The following is an 18,272-nucleotide window of genomic DNA, read 5'->3' as shown; positions in this document are numbered from 1 at the left end:
GAAAGTAATATTATATAGCGCTTTATGTAGTATCCTACAAGTATCTCACTTGTTATTCTTTTAGATGCTGCGCTCCTGGATGATTGTTTTTACTTGGATTGCTGAGATTATAGCACCTTTCTAAATAATTTTTGGTCTCTTGGTGTTAATAATATTGGTGCTGATAATATTGCTGACAGCTGATTTTGGATGATGCAGATCATCTATTATTTGCAATTTCTTCTTTACATGTTACTGACAATATACAGATGCTATAATTAACTCAGGGGGTATATAGTTTTGCAATATATAGTACATAGGCTATGTGTAACACTAGCAACATACATATCAGGGAGTGTCCCAATACTTTTCAACATAATTTACATACACAATATTTATGATATTTGACTAACATATTAATGTCTTACCAAATGCCAAGCAAAATATAAGCACACTCATTTCTGTGGCTAAAAGAAAAAATCGGACAGACACCCAGAGAATCTAAAGAGAGATAGAGGGGAAAAAAAGTGCTAATTTAATTGGTTTATTGATCTAAACATAGAAAAGTTGATTACAATTAATGTATTTCATTATTAATAATATATATATATTAATAACTGGAGAGGAGAAAGTTGAAATAAATTATCCTTTATGGATACAGAAGGACATCGATATTATGACAGACTATGCCATATACGATAAGGTGTTCATGGATTGTCTTCGTAACTTCAAATCATAATAAATAATTAATGTCAGATAAGACTATTCATTACATGTCAAATATATCTGAACGTTTTCAATGAATTTTATTTTCTAAATGGTATTATTACAATTAAAAATGGATCATTTACATTAAGAAAACAATTTATTATTACTATTATTATTATTACATAACACCTCCAGGGAGTCCAAAGACTCATCGAGGGAGGGCACCTACTTTACAACTATCCGTCTCCATCTACACCAATGCAATCTACTGCTCACCACCACTAGTATTTTCACAGACAATCACAAATCCATGAACATGGCGGGATTCGAACCCACAGTCTTTTGGCTGAAGAGCAGATACGCTAACCACTTGGCCAACCAGGCCGGCATATTATTATTCACATATATTATTCACACTGCTTGCACTCACAACCTCTAAAGCTAAGCTATTCCAGTCAAGCCATGATCTATGAGAGAAAAATCTAGCTCTCATCCCTTTCTTGAATGCATTCATTCCCAACTTCCATGGATGCAATTTCATTCTCTTCCTCATCAGAATGAATAATTTCATCTATTGGCATCTTGTATGACTTTTTCAGAACTTTGTAGGTCTCTATCATATCACCCCCCCCCCATCTTTCTCTTGTCTGCTAGCATCTGCAGTCTACAAAATTAGCATTTAACACTTATTAAGCACATTAATGGTACTATTTCCCATAAGCAGATAAATGCAGCATATTATATCTGAAGTTTGTAGTAACGAGTTCAAGTTCTCAAAATCATGAAAACTCTCAACTCATAAAAATCATGCTCGATATGATTCCTATTTTCCAGACCACAATTTTTTTTGGCATCTTTAAAAAAATAACATATCTGAAAAGGTCTGCTACATACAAACAATTTCACCTATACATGCATGGATTATAATTCAATTAATAATGTTTGCGAAATGAACAACTAAATTCTTCAAAGTAGTTATTTCCTGCTTTGAGGAATTGCCCAGTACTGGTCCTGAAGGATCCATGTATGTATTATTACTGTTATCATAACAAACCATGAAATCAATAGATTAATCATCATGAGAAGTAACATATATAACATATATATAATATTGAACCTTAAATTCATTTGTGTGATGAATAGCATTCACTTGACATAAAAAAAAATCTATCTCTACCCTCTTCACCACACCTTTACACAAATTTTAGGTATGACATTTCATTCTCTTCTTTGATTTCTATAACCTCTTCTCTGTTATTCTTCTCCTCTGTATTGTTTCTTTTCTACCTATCCAGTAAGCTCAGCAATTACCTCACTCTCTCCCCATAACCAACAATGCAGAATCCATTGTCCTAGTTACTTGTCTCCAAACTCCTCCCTACAATTTCACATCACAATGGAAAGAAAGTGACAAAATTTTAGCAGATTTGCAGTCTAATACAGTGCTCAATACAGTGGACCTGCTTATCCTATATGTCAGTGTGATCTCTGAACTTCAGGCTCTGTTCACCATCACTTCCAGATCTCTTGTTCACCTCCTTAAGCACAGTTCCATTGATAGAGTACACATTTTTTTTATCTTATCTTGGCACTTCAAAGCGCAATAACTTGCATTTAATAACATTAAGATTATAATCCACTCATTTGCCCAAGCAAAAAAAAAGTCTATCTTCTGAAGGGAGATCACATCATCATCTTTATAGCTTTCTTCAACTTTGTATCATCAGCACACAACTGAATATGCCCTGAAAATCCATGTGAAATATCATTAACAAATAAGTTAAACAGTAGAAGCCCAAGAAGAGAAGACTCTGGCACATCACTGGTTATCATTATTTTCAACTCCCACATCACAACTTTCTAGTATTGTTCAAAAAGCCAATCTCCAATCCATCTAATAAATCTATTATTCATCTGTATCTTCCCCAATTTGTGCACCAAAATGTTATGTGGCAGATAGATATCAAATGCCTCTTCCAAATCTAAGATTATCACTCTGTGTGTGTCCCTTATCCAGCATGTGTCACTTATAATAAGATGCAAATAGATTGCTAATGCAAAACATATCCTTCACAAACTCATGGTGACCATCACAGAGAATTTTGTGTCCATTAACTCAATCCTGTATGCTATTACTAATCGACCTCTCCAATACCTTACAATTGCAGATGTACAGAACTAATCTTTAGCTGAAAACTTTTGTAGTAGAATAATGTTTGTGAAGTGGCAAGATATTGCCTTCTCTCCACTCCATAGAAACCTTTCCCACTGTAGGACTCATTAAACAAGGTTAATAAAATATCAAAATTAAATGAATTTAAATAATTTAATCATTAAACAATTCTATGACATACTTTACTGTGGTTATCCTACCACCACCTTATAATTGCAACATGGCAGAAGAATTTTCTTTGGCCTGACTAGTTGATCTTCATCATGTTTTTCTCTTTGCTTGCCTGCAAACTGTCTTGTACTTCCTACATGACATCATTTTTCATGCTGCTTACCTGATTTCGCTGTTCATCTAATTCACTTCTACTCATTTATTCACATAAGTCTGGGTATACAGATTTACATTCTAATTAATTACCATACTTGATCAACCTCCTTTTCTTCACAGTCCATCAACCCATAGTATTCATGCTAGATGACTATGGAGCTTCTCATAATTACCTGCCTTATAATTCCACATACCCCCCCCCCCTTCTTGAAAATAACCCAACCCTGCTCTCCAAGGCAGTACCTTATGACCATTCTCACTAACTGGCAGCAAATGTATACCTCATTCACAACCATCCTGTGAGGAAATCACCACATTGAGCACTCTAAAACCTCACATTGCTTCCAGCATGTGATGGAAGCAATGTGAGGTTTTCTCATGGCACATGCTGTTTATGATAATCACTCAGACTCTCAAATTCACTCTCCTTGTTTCCATCCACTAATCTCCTAAATTAAAAAAATCCATAAACATCAATACTTCTTGAAAAAAAAAAAGAGAAAAAAACATCCACAACCTTAATAACAACAAAGATGATATGCATTGTCACCCATAGTCATTCAATAACAGACCTATTATTTCCAATGGAACTTTGACAACTATAGTCCACCTCAACTGCTCAAACTACATCTTGCACGATCCTGTCAGCCAAAAGGGTGATATACGTGCATGTATTAATCAGAACCGACTTTTTTTTTCTTCAAAATTTACTTACCGCACTTTGTCATTTGTTGTCTTTATTGCTCTCTATACTCTGATAAACCTTCCAGATTATCTAACTTGCTTTTCTGTCATCAAAATACTTGAGGTCATCTTTCTTGGGGACTTCAACATCCACAGACTACATTTTCTAGTTAAATCATCATATCAGATCAATGAAGAGAACTTGTAGGAATAAGGAAATTTTCTCCTAGTGTACAAGGTTTTGATAAGACTACATCTAGACTGCTGTGTTCAGATGTGGTCACATGGTTTGGAGGAGATGAGAAGGATCCAACAGTGAGTTACCAGATCATATCAGACCTATGGAACAGGACATATGAAAAAAGACCCAGAGAATGTATTCTTCACAATTTGAGTAATATGTGGAAGAGAAGAGACATAACAGAAACATATAAATGGATAAGGGAATCTTACAGTAGATATAAGTGAGACTTTACATTTCTGGTAGAAGAGAATTCAGGGTCAACTCTGGAAAGTGAGTAAGAGTGTGTTTAGGAAATATGTGAGATCCAAGTGTTTCTCATGGCATATAGCGAGTGTGTGTGGAATAGGCTACCAGCAGATGTTGTGAGTGCATTTACAGTGAATGTTTACAAAGAGAGAGATAATGATAGGAGATCCTCCCTTGAGGAGACTGTCTGATACACAACACTGGTTACTGTAGTGCATCCTACAATCTGGCAGTTCAATGGAACAGACCCATGTCTTTTTCAATAAAGGAAGTCCCAAACTTATTTCTGACTTATGCTAATTCAAAGTTACAATGTTTGGAAATTTTTATGTTAACTGTATGTTATTCCTAGTATTGTTTGAACTACTATACTGATGGTGTCCCAAGATACTTGGGATGAAATATTTACAAATTAAATAGTGATTACTGTGGTTAGTACATGTGTTTTTCAGTAACGTTTGGAAAGCTTCCAATAAAACTTCACCCCATTCAGCATAAGAAAGTAATGCGGAAAAGTAGCTAAACAATAGATATCACACAACTTTGGTAGGAAACAGAATATTAAGGCAGGTGGTAAAATGTTCTGGATGTTATTGAAAAAAATATTAGACGATATCCTGGATGTTTGAAAAATTAATTTGAAAGACTGTTAAATGAAACAATCATTGACAAGACTAATAGTAGAAAATATTATTACTATTGTTACGTGACTCAAAGGAGTCTAATGACTCATGAAAATGGCATCTACAGCACTATGCACATCTCACCATTTCCTTCCAATTACACAATTATACTATCACCACCATCAACACACAAAGACATCTGCCATCCAACAACAACAATAGTACTTTTTTGTTTGTAAATTGCATATCTTCTCATGGGTGATTTTGCCTGCATGTAGGATGAAAATTTCGAGTTTCTGGGAGAAACAACCTTGCTACTTCTGTGTGAGATTGGCTAACTTGCCTTCAATTGAAAAAAGTCCATATAAAGATTCCTCTCATTATGACAAGAATTCAACTTGGGTCTTTTCCAATAGAAGGATACAATGTCCTGTTGTTCTTCCAATTGTACTATGGAAGCACTTGAAATAGTGAAAATGGATGCAATCAATACATATCAAGTATATGACATACTCAAATATGGATATATAAAAGTTTTATACTGCATATTTCAGATGGCCTGGCCAGGTGGAAATACAATTGGCTGGACTAGAGCTGTCAATAATAACCATATATAAAAAGGGAAATAAAATTGAATGTGAGAATTAAAGGGGAATTTCATTACTGAGAATTCCAGCCTGATATCAAAATTGGAGGTATTTAGTACATGCAGATGATTTTATACTCTTAAATAAATCTGGCAAGAGTCTGTAGGATTCTGTAACTAAACTGAATTAACAGTATAAAAAGTTCAATGTGAAAATTAGCAATAAAAACATGAACTGCATCCTGAATGGAGAATCTATAGAACAAGTAACACATCTTTGGTCATACTGTACCAGAACACGTAATAAATAAGTGGCATATATAAGTCTAAAACTATATATAAAAATAGAAATAATATCAAGATTTATAAATGAAACATTTCTTAAAAGTATATTATGGAATAAAGAAGTCAAATGGCATAAAATCAGTGTAGGAAAATAAATGTAAATGATGGATATATATATAAAACAGATGTAGAAAGAAGTATAAAAAAAAAAATATTAAAATTCATAAAATACACATAAAAACCAGGTTATTAAAAGCATATTTACAATAAGTTAAACAAATACATAATTCATATGAGATGGTAAAGATTAATACTCTAAAAATTTAAAAACCACGATGAGAATCGATGAGTCTAATAAAATCTGCCTGAGTATATAGGGTCAGACAGAGCCCTGTATATTATAAAAGTTGCTAAAATAATGACTGCACTTGCTCACTGGCAAAACGAGGATAGTTGATTAAAATGAGTAGTAGACAGGACAGCATCTCACAGACAGGCATGTCATCATCCCCTCAGTGGGAAGGAGAGTGTAATATGATTATGACCTATGCAGGTTAGGCTGCCATAATTTAATTTCAGGCTTCATAAAAGTTTTTGTCTGAACAATGGCATGTTGCATCCTTTGGTTGGAAAAGGCCTAAGTTCGATTTTTGTTGTGACAAGAGGAATCTTTTATATTGATTTTTTCAATTGAAGGTGTGTTAGCTGATCTCATATAAAGAGAGCAGGGTTTTTCTCTTGAAAACTCATGCTTTTAATTGAGAGTACAGGCAAATCAGCCTTGAGAATACACAAAATACTAGTGGTGATGGGCAGTAGATGGCATTTTGTGTAGATGATGAGGTGGTAGTGGGGTTGTGTAGTTGGTGGATTAAACGATGGAGACTGAGAGTTGTAGAGTGCCCTCCCTCAATGAGTTCTTGAACTCCTTGGAGGTGTCACGTAATAATAATTATAATCTGCTGGTAAAGTTAATCTGCAACTATAGCATATATTGTAAAAATTCTATTAGATAGGTTTAAACATTAGGTTATAATAACAATTTCAACAGACTGAATCCTAGTGATGGTTATAGCAGGACAGAATCTTCACAAACTTAGTTTAAATTTGTTTTTGAACTATTGATAACACCAATGTTGGGATGTGTCATGAAACTATGCATTGCATATTAAGCAACACCTGAGGAAGGGGAAGAGAGAGAGAGAGATCATCCTATGTGCTTCTGAATGGATAGTAACTAATGTCCCACTGCTCTCTCTCTCTCTCTGGTCTGCTGCTAGGTATCTATTCTGTGATCAGTTTTGATGGACTTTCATTTCCTAGTGGGTTGTGTAGAATGATCAAAGGTATATGCCAACCATAATCAGATATCCTTAAGGAATTGTCTCCTTTGATATTATAATGATTATTGGTGGCTTAGGTATTTCCCTAAGCTTTCTCACAAACCAGTACATAGTTTTGTAAACTGATGTGTATTTCCAGATTATTCTATATTTGGTTTGGAAGGGCATGCTCTATTAATCCAAATTCATTTAAAGCATTTAATCATGCAATGCCTAAAAAATTTTTTAACTAGGTGCAGGGCAACAACAACAATAACAACAACAAAAAAAAAAAATTTATGGAGGCATGGAAATTTTCATGCAAAAAAGAGCTTGGAGTCGCTGAACAAGATCATTAAATCAAAGCAAGATAAAGCTAGGTTTTTCTTTCATGGAGATATGAAAAGGCTTTTATGAAAAAAAGAGTATGGAGGTTTGCTAACTAACCAGGTGGGAGCAGATCTGCTTAAATGTTTTAATCAATCTCCCATGCAAACTGATTCTTTATGAAAAGTAGGGCACCAAAAACAGCTTATTTTCAAGAGTTTACATGACCCAAGATTCCTGATTATGTAAACTTCTTGATCAGGATTAAAAAGATAGCTTCCATGCACTTAGGCATGAAGAGGTTTCTGCTCACAGTATCATCTAATTTCATTCAGATCCAATCAAAAACTGCTAACTGGGTCTAGGAAGAGCAGTATTTTCTAATTCCATATTTGATAAAAAAGATATCCTGTTCAAGATAGCAATGGCTTCAGTGCTGAATGATGATTCAGTTTAAGCAACTTTGTAGTGTATGAAGCTAAGTTATCATATTAAATAGCAAATTTTCATTAAGGTTTTTGAATTACCCAAAGAGTAATGGTTTCACTATTTCTGAAATAATGCTAATAACCAGGTTTGCTTAGATTATATTTGATATAACGAAATTCTTATAGTAATACAGAAATATGCATGAATTGTATAGGATGGTGCAGTTTTAATAATAATAAAAAAAGCTAATTACTTTATCTGCAATTTCTCCACCTGGTACAGCAGCATTAACAGTCATGGATACAACACATCGAACTACACTAACTACAGCATTCATGCCAACCTAAAATGAAAACACGAAACTCGGTTCAATAACATTTATATATATATATATATATATATATATATTAATTAACATGAAACGAATTTAACACTTCGGTATATATTTTATTGGTATAAAATGTTTGCCTTACTATCAAAGGCATCTTCAATATGACTCAAACATCAAGAGCAGAAACCAGTATATTCACCAATGAAACGAGTGAATTACATAATGTAGAGTGATCTAGTTATATTAGGGTTCTATCAAAAATAACTTTAACAAGAGATAAAAAAAAAAAATTAACTCTGGAATTTATGAAGAACTATTTTTCATCATAAACGTTCCAAGAGATTATTACTTTTATGGAGAATTTCAATCTTCTTCCAAAGAACTCTATGTCTGGTGGGGGATAGCATGCTCTGCAAATCTCAATTGTTCTGGTTCATGGAAGTTAATATAGTCTAAATGTTCATAATGATGGATAACTGCTGATCTACCTGTTTGGCCAAAATACTATAATCCAGGCTGGTAAGGAACCTGATACACTCCAGGTGGGCTAGAGGAAGAAGTTTATCTTTAGCTGATCCTAGAAAAATAATATCATGTTGATAGGATGGAGGGAAACTTGCAGGACAACAGATTAAGTAGTTTGGCTATCTTCCCAGATGCCTTTGACACAGGGAATGGTGACACAATGGACCACCTCCCTATCACTATCATGATGAGAGGCAGATAACACGAAAACTCTATAATTATTAATAATCATGTTGACATATGATTTGGTAAAGCCATTAGTGAGGAAGATGGACTTGATATGATTTATTTCTTTGGAAGCAGCATTTCAGTGGAGTAAACAGAATGTACCAGAGTCCTAATGGTGTCAGATTTTTGACAATTATGATGGTGTGAAAGAGGATGAATATAAAGTCCAGTATATTGGAAGTTTTTCCACTTGGTTATACTATAAATTAAAGATACCAATTCTCATGGAAAGGCTTAGACGTTGGTTATGCATTTTTACTAAATAGCTTAAGGAAATCCCGTGTGGGGACACCTGTAACCCCCATCGGGCACGTCCCCTGGTGGCGGATCGGGGAATGCTCGTCATAAGTTACTATGAAGGGTAGGAGAGAAATAAAATACCTCCCGCAGACCAACAGGATAGCACTTCCCTCAGAGGCCAGTCTGGGGGCCTCGAAGGTGGCAGCCCCACCACCAGACTCGGGTGCTGAAGGCTAATCCCCTGCACACCTTAAAATTTCACTCATTAAAAGAAATAACAAAGAGATAGCCGAACTGCCTAAATGGTTAATGACAAAGCGAAGAAAAAGGTACATGAGATATGGAACATGGAACATTAAAAGTCTACATGGAAAAGAAAACGAATTAATTGATGAATTTAAAAAATCAAGATTGGATTTGCTAGCAGTCACAGAAACAAAAAAGAAAGGTTTTTTGTTTCTGTGACTTTTTGATCTTGCCGAAACCTGCTGCGGTGTCATACTGGAACTTTTCGTAAGTCAGCACTCAAAATGAGAGCTGAACTGCGATGAACTCTTGGAGCACACAAAGAGAAATGCAGGAACGAGAAAAAACGGGGGCGATTTACTTCCGTGTCGCGGGTTTTATACGCTCCCCTAGAGTGCCACCTTTCAGAGTTTGAATTTCTCTTATCGTCTCACCCATTAGTCTCAGGCTGGGTGACTTCACCAATCAACATACAGGACTTCTTGTTTCCGGGGGACGTATGCATCATGATGTCTTCTCATATATGATGCCCGTGGGTGCTTACACTGCTCTTATAGCATTAGGCGATATTTTTGCCCTATGTTGCTGAATAATACGCATTCTTTCATTTATAATATTTCACTAATGATTTCTCTGATATCTGCCTCTTTTTTCTGACTTACATTAATGATAGACATATAGATACATTAATTTAAATTCACATAATTGACAGTTTATCATACAAGATGTTACAAAAAAAAAAAAAAAACATAGTTACACTGCGCTAAAAGACAAGTATGCATTTATACATATATTTTTTGCTGATTGTTAGATTCTGGAATGGTGATGTCATGTCATGTAAAATCTTATTTCAGATCTAACAGTATACTAGGATATACATTAAAATAAATTTTAATACACTTCCAATATTTCGGCAACGTCACGTTGCCATTTTCACAGGAACTTAAAAACATGACACGTGTACGCAAGCACAACAAACAATAAATGAGGACGAAGCAGAAAGTTATTCTATCTCCTAAAAGTCCTGATGGTGCCCCCTAGCGGGCAATGTTGGTATTCTTGGGCAAATGGGCTGAAGGTCTTCTGATGTAGGTTTCCCAAATTTGGGACAGTCTCATGCAAACAAATTTGTTGAGGTCAGGATTGTTTCTCAGGGCCGAGGCTGATGTGCAATGAAGTTTATGTACAATTTGTACATTTATAATTTTATACTATGTATTTGTTTCATAATTTATATATTTTCATAACTTGCATGAATTACCTGAATTAAATAAAAATATATTTTTGTTGGATATGGCATTGTTGCTTATATAATTAAAAAAAAAATTTCGTAACATAACTACTTTTTCTATGTGATCTGAGTCTCACATAACGCGATTTATATAATGCAGCATTTCTATGTAACCTAACATCCGCATTATATGAGGGTTACCTGTGCTTGGTTTAATCCTTTATTCGAGTAATTGGATAAAGTGTACATCACCTCTGGGTCTGGCTCTCACTGATGAAACCTCATAAAGGACGAAACCAGTCTGGGTAGTGACTCTTCCCATAACGCATAGCATTATAAATGTCAAAAGATTATGTGCTTTGCATTTTGAGATACTAAGGCAAGTGATGTGAAATCATTAGCTTCTATATATGAGAGCCCTAGTTCTGAAAATACTTCAGGTGCAAACTTTGTTTGCTTACATTTGGATAAAGGATTAAACCAAGTACAGGGGGTCCTCGACCTATGTCGTCCTCGACATGCGTTGTTTCAACTTTACAGCGGTAATCCCATAAATAATTTAAAAAATAAATTTCGACTTGAAGCAGCACGAGGTAAAATTCAAACATCGCGGGCAAATTTGTTTGTGAGCGCGGCGGAAGAATACGGCGTTATGTGCCGTTTGTTTGGGAGAGGTGGTGTCACTTGGGTCCCAGCATACACTATTTCGGTACCGCGTGCTTGGTTTACACCCGCTCTCTCACTTTTGCGTTTGTGTTTTTGTGCGAGTTTTTACCCTTCAATATGGCTCCCAAACGTAAGGCAGACTCTTCCGATGGCAGTGTGTCGAAGAAAAGGAAAGCCGTTACATTAGAAGTGAAATTAGACATTATTAAAAGGGCAAAAAAGGGAGAAATGCCAACGAACATCAGCCGTGCATTGAACTTAAGTCGTACCACAGTCGGGACTATAATCAAGGATAAAATTCGCATCCTTGAACACATGAAAGGATTGGCACCCATGAAATCGACTGTGATTACAAAAAACGTAGTAGGCTCATGATTGAGATGGAAGGGCTTCTTGTTCTTTGGCTAAAAGACCAGCATCAACGCCGTATCCCAATTAGCCTCATGTTAATTCAAGAATATATAGTACAGAAGAATTGTAATTTTTCTATACTATACAGTAATTATGTTCTCCCTTTCATTTTTCTATGGCCTAGTTCTGTTTCTTGATATATACATATGACTTTAGGGTGTTTAAGATTAGGTAAGTGACTTAGGCTATGGTAATTCCAACTTGCATCGAAAATTGCCTTACGCCAGTCCATAGGAACGGATCTCCGACGTAACTTGAGGACCCCCCCCCCCCCCGTATATGATTTCTTGGTATCTCTAATTTATAAAGTCCAGTATGTGTTTTCTTTCTAAAAACTGAGAAATGACGTCTACCACCTTGTTGACGAAGTAATTTCTTAGAATCCGCACTGCTTAAAAAATTGATCAATAAAATAAAAAAAAAAGTTTGTACCCTGATTTTGTTTAATTTACATAACTTTTATTATGTAAATTATGCTTAACTTGAATATATATATATATATATATATTACGAATCTGGCAAAAAGAAAACGTTATTCCCATAATAATAGGTGCTTTAGGTGCCATCCCTAAAACATTGAAAAAACATCTAGAAGCACTTGAGTTAGATGGATTAAAAATTGGGCAGCTGCAAAAGGCCGCTTTGTTCCGCACAGCTTTCTTTTTCAGAAAGTATTTCCACAACGCATAGGCCCTTGGGTAGGGCTCGAATTAGTGGAATATAACCAGCCTTTTCTTAAGACTGAGGAAGCAAATCAAGCTTTGATGAATATTATATATATAAAAATACAACATCAGGACGTTCTTCACCACACTTCCAAAAATCCGTCCTCTTATCAGCCATCCAAAACCTATTCATCACAACCTAAAATATCCAGGTATATATAAATTATGGTGCGATTGCAATATCCCTTATTTTGGACAAACCAACAAATCTATTGAACAACGTATAGAGGAGCATAAGAGAGACATCTCCTATAAAAGATCACATGCAACTGCGTTGTTCAGTCATGTTCTTTTTTCAAACAATCCTGATGATGATCTCCAAAGTCACTCTGTTTGCTGGGATAAATCAGAAAATATTTTTTGCGCTGTGGTGATGAGTTCGAGAGAAAAATTGTAGAATCAAGGGAAATCATCCTGAATCCTGAACACTTAAAACAGCAATTTGAGTTATAACATCCCAGATAGCCATACTGCAGTTATTCAATATTGGCGTTCACGAGAGCCTGCACGGTTACACGCAATAAACAATAGCGAGCCAGTTAGAACAACTTAAAAATACAACGTTTTTGTTTCAATCATGTGTGGCAATTTTTACCTGTAATTCCCAGTCTTCTAGATACTTCAATGTTTATTATTATATTCTTCCTTTAATGAATACCTGATGAAGGCTGTTATAAGCCAAAACTAGTTATATTATTCTCATTAAAACTTTATAAGTTATCTCGGTTTAAGTCATTAAATCTTTTTTAAAAATGTATCAAAACAACTGAGTACAAGTCAATAATTACACACACACACACACACACACACACACACACACACACACACACACACACACACACACACAGTAATTTCTCAATTATCCAACTCCTGAATGCTTAAGTACATCAACTGACCACTGGTATACAGCACCATTCAACTATACCTTCAGTCTGCTGACTGTTGAGAATTATCTGACCAGCAAATGTCTATTCTGCCTTAGTGTCATTGTTACAGCAGGTTGAGCCAACATCCTTTTGTGATGTAATGCGATCCTTACTCTGTCTGTAGTGTTAGTTTAGTTAGCTTAAAAAACAACTTTGACCTCTCAATGTCAAGTGTGGAGAAATACTTCATTATTCTTGGTGAAAATGAGAGAAAGCAAGAAAAAAAAGAAGGATATGAAAAAGAAAAAAAAATGTACAAAGTTGACGACAACTGACTTCCCACAAGGTCAGATAGTCAAGTATAACTATCGAACCAGAGGTCAAGACAATGTCAGGACTTTGGAATGCTCGCTATGGAGAGAGTTTGAAGAGATGTGGATTACAGAGTTTGGTAGATAGGAGGAAGAGAGGTGGTATGATAGAGACATTTAAGTTAGTGTGAGCATTTTATCAGATTAATCCACAGGGGATTATAAAAAGAGCAGAAGGTGAGAGGGGAAGAACCCAAAGGTCATTCCTGGGATTTATGTAAAAGTGTGGTGAAGAGGGGTGTGAGGAGTAGATTTTTTACATGGAGAATTGTCAGTGAAGAACGCATTACCAGAATGTGTTGTTAATGCACGGAGTGTTAAGGATTTTAAGATTTTATAGGATAAATATGTTATGAGTTGAATGAACCTCTCACGATGAGTCTGTTAACTCCATGGAGGGTGTAATAATAATAATAATATGTATTTTAAAACATATATTGAAAGAGAAATGATATGAGTAATTTTTTGACATACAGAATCTTCATGTTTACTTTAAAAGTTTTGATAAAACAGCATCAGAAAATAATTGGTAAAAAATACGTAATTGAATGACAAATAAAACGATTTTTTTTAGATTAAAAATGCATTTGAACTTTTTTTCAGATCGGACCGATATATATGGAAATTGAAAATATGAAAATTAAAAACAGAGGAATACATACAGTGGTGCCATAATCGGCTCGTATAAAGAATGAACTACTCTAATTAAAAATGAAAGGTAATCTTATGTTGAAATGGCTAATACAGAGTATTAGCCATTTCGACATAACAGTTATCTTCCAAGCTCAAGGGAAAATTGTGTTTATGTCATGTTAGCTTTATGTTTGCATTTACTTTCGACTGGCAGAAATCTCAGCTTAATTTGCATTTGATGGCGCTTCCAACTCTCATAGGGGTGGTGGGCATTTATGGAATTCTCGTCATATTTTATGGATATGGTTTCTGAAATTCTTAACATTGTTTCATCATTTTGTATGTCAATTATAACAGCTTTTTCAATCTGTGGGGGTGTGCTTCTGTCTGAATGCGTGATCACAAATTCAGTTTTTCCAGTATTTGATTTTTCATTCTTATTTTGGTTTTTACTCTTCCTATTACTTTCTGATATGTTACAATCAGAAAGTGTTCCTGTAGTCTCAACCATAATGGTCTGATCACTGAGCCTATGTAGATTACATCACAGTCATGATGGCAAGGAAATTTGTATACCACATTGTGGTATTCCAGTATTTCCTTGTATGAATGAAGTTTGGTAGGTTTTAAGAAAGTGGCCAATTTGTGACTAGTAGTGAAAACTAATTTATAGTTAGTATGTTTAAATATGTATTTAAAAGTTTTGTATATGTATGATAGTTTTATAATCTTTTGTTCCAGAAAATTTTCTTTGATTGTAGGATTGGTTAGATGAGTTTTAGCTGCTTGATTAGCATAATTTATTAATTGCATAGGATAGTTTTGGTTTTTAAAAATCCTTGTTATCTTTTTAATCTCTACATTAAGATAATTATTGGTGGTTGAAAATTTATATGCATTTATAAATTTATAAAGAATAATTGATTTTTTAATGGAGTAAGGATGATAAGAATTAAAATGGAGGTAGTTAATGATATGTGTAGCTTTGTGGAATATTTTTGTGTCTATTTTGTTGTTAGTTCTAATTAATATTAAATTTAGTAAATTCATGGATTTTTTCGCATTCTATGGTGAACTTTAGTCTGCTACTAAAGTTAAGTGAAGCTTGTAGAGAAGTAATGCATGGTGCGCATCACTTCAATGCATAAAACATCGTCTACGGGGAGGGAAGGGTTTAATAAATTAGATTCTAGATGTGACAAAAATAGTTTGGCCAACTGTCCACTAATATTTTGGCCCATCTGGAGTCTGAACATTTGGACACAGATATAATTGAATTTAAAGAAATTTGCTGAAATTATTAATTTTATGAGGGTTAAGATGTCGTTGGGTGTTAATTTCGTATGTGATTCTAAAGTGTGGTCTTCTAGGAATAATGTGCGTATGATGTCTAATGCTCTGGGGACATCCATGTTGGTATACAGTGCTTGTTGCATCCACTGAAGTAAGGAAGTCTTTATGAGATAAAGTTAGGTTTGATATTTTTTGAAACAAGTTGTCAGTATTTTTAATCATAAATTTAGACATGTTTAATAATGGTTTGAGTAATTTTAATATGGATGTGGATAAAGTTGATGAGGTAGTGTTTTTATATGAAATTATTGTGTGTACTGGGTAGCCCACTTCAGTGGGCTACTCAATATGCCAAATGTGAGTGGTCAGGGGAAGTTTTTTTTTCCATTATTGTTTTATCCATCTTATTTTGATTTTTTAATTTGCATAATACATTATCGATCTGTTTTATTAGGTTAGGAGTAGGGTTGTTTGGAATTTTTTGTTACGTGTTTTGATCAATCAAAATTTGTTATTTTATTGTAATAATCTGCTTTATTTGTAATGACCACTATGTTGCCTTTGTCTGCTTTAGTGATCATAATGTCCAGGTCCTTTTTTAGTTATATCAAAGCTACCTATAGGTTAGGAGTAATGTTAGACTGTATTTTTATATTGCTGATGTTATTTATTTTATGAAATATTATTTCTTTATTAGGATCTGTTTCTAGTTTAGCCAGGATTTCAATGATAATATTTTTGGTTGGTACATATTTCAAGGATACTGCAAAATTTAAGCCTTTGTTTAAGATGGTAATTTTATCAGGTATAGGATTATAGTTTGATAAATTTATAATCGGGTTGTTTGGTGTAGACTGTGTTGTAGTGTTTTCAACGAACTATAAAAATTGTTCCATGGTTCATTTTTATTGTTTTAAGAGTTCACTTATATATTTTTTACCAATTATATTTTCCGATGCTGTTTTATCAAAAGTTAAACATGAAGATTCTATAAAGGTATGTCAAAAAATTACTCTTCTTATATCATTTCTCTTTCAATATATGTTTTAAAATACATATCATCGATGTCTCAACTTAACACAGAAAAGAAGCCAGTGATTTAATACAAGAGGTGCTCCTTTAGAAAATAGACAAAATAAACCATAAGTATTGATAGAAACTTTTATTTTATGTATAGGCATGTGACTGCCAATACCGATCCTCTTCAATTCCCTGTGCATATGGGTCAGGAACAGCTTTTATTAAATGCTTCGGTCAATTGCTGCACACAGGAAGTTCTGTTTGTCAATATAAGTCTTCTCAGATGACAGCGATCTTGTTCTTGACAAACTGTCTTAAGAGAGCCTGTCAGGAACACAGTTATGTCACTTAAACAAGCAATATGAGTTATTTTTCCACTGATTAAACACCTGGGATATTTCACCTTTTGAGAAACCAGTCAGCTCTGCTGTTTTCAAAATCATGGCTCCAGCCAGAGAAGTGCCTAGAGCACATGGTGATACACATGACCAAGTATGTTGCATATATGCTGCATAAGTGACATTTACATACATCCGCATAAAGATTTCTAAATACAGTGGCCTAATTTCTAGTATGTGTAGAAGCTGTATATGCACTATAAGTTTCCCTAATTTGTGGCTGGATATTCTGCATAACTGAACATCAAAATTAAGGATCATTATTTTATATAATAGTTGTAGAACATCATAAAGCACTGGATGAGGGTTGTACATAGGAGAGGAAATGGCCAATAAAGAACTCAGTGAGTCTGTATAAATTATGTCTTGGTAGTGGTTTCCTTTTATGTGTACCAGCACAAATGAATAGCAAGCAGTTCAGCTGTGTATTTACTGCATTCAAGTGGAATATGATGCTATATAATGTGATCAGGAAACACAGTAGCACAACCAACAGAGGTCTCAGTACAGACAGGTAAGAAGTCAGAGTGCTCTGTTCTGTGTACATCATATGAATCCAGGTAGATGGATGATGGAGTAATGCTATTATGTTCAGTGCAGATAACATTCATGCCAATGGCTTGTATAATATCTTTCACACATATACACAACAAGCAAACAGCAGTCTGATGTGTGTAATATTAAATTCCCAAAACAGGGAAAAAATATAACTCCACATTGGCTGTTTAGGAAGAGACTATTTCTATGACAGTTAAGAGATAACTGCTTCTGTCCAAGTGACAGAGGGTTCATTTCTTACAACATAAAGATTTTGAATAGCAATGAGCATAATACTAAAGTTTTTCCACTTGATTATACTATAAATTAAAGATTCCAAGAAATTATATTCTTGGTTTAATCCTTTAACCAAGTGTAAGCAAACACAGTTTACACATGAAATAACTTCATGACTGGGCAACTTGTGTATATAGAGGCCAATGACTTTACATCACTTGCCTTAGTAACCCATAATGCAAAGCACATATCCTTATGGACATTTATAATGTATGCATTATGGGAAGGGTCACTACCCAGATCCAGAAGTGATACAAGGTTGGAGTAATGCATCAGTCATATTTCCAAATACAAGTAGCCAAAAGGTGTCATACCTTATTA

At 34.4% G+C, this 18,272-nt stretch overlaps 1 protein-coding gene across 1 annotated transcript in view; it reads right to left on the bottom strand.

Annotated features, from left to right (window-relative positions):
• LOC150101833 (transmembrane protein adipocyte-associated 1 homolog) overlaps positions 1–18,272 on the bottom strand; it is a 237,980-nt gene that overhangs the window by 137,390 nt on the left and 82,318 nt on the right. Inside the window, exons 4-5 of the mRNA XM_090400676.1 lie at positions 8,187–8,276; positions 408–480 (exon numbers count right to left, since the gene is read on the bottom strand). Coding sequence (XP_090256802.1) covers positions 408–480; positions 8,187–8,276 — 163 coding nt within the window. The remainder of the gene's footprint in view (positions 1–407; positions 481–8,186; positions 8,277–18,272) is intronic.

The sequence above is a fragment of the Typopeltis vanoorti genome, chromosome 11 (genome assembly GCF_054136105.1).
Source record: "Typopeltis vanoorti isolate ZY-2024b chromosome 11, IOZ_Tvanoo_1.0, whole genome shotgun sequence".
Classification (NCBI taxonomy): Eukaryota; Metazoa; Arthropoda; class Arachnida; order Uropygi; family Thelyphonidae; genus Typopeltis; species Typopeltis vanoorti.
The sequence above is the reverse complement of the archived record's forward strand: the minus strand, read 5'-3'. Positions and strand labels throughout refer to the sequence as shown.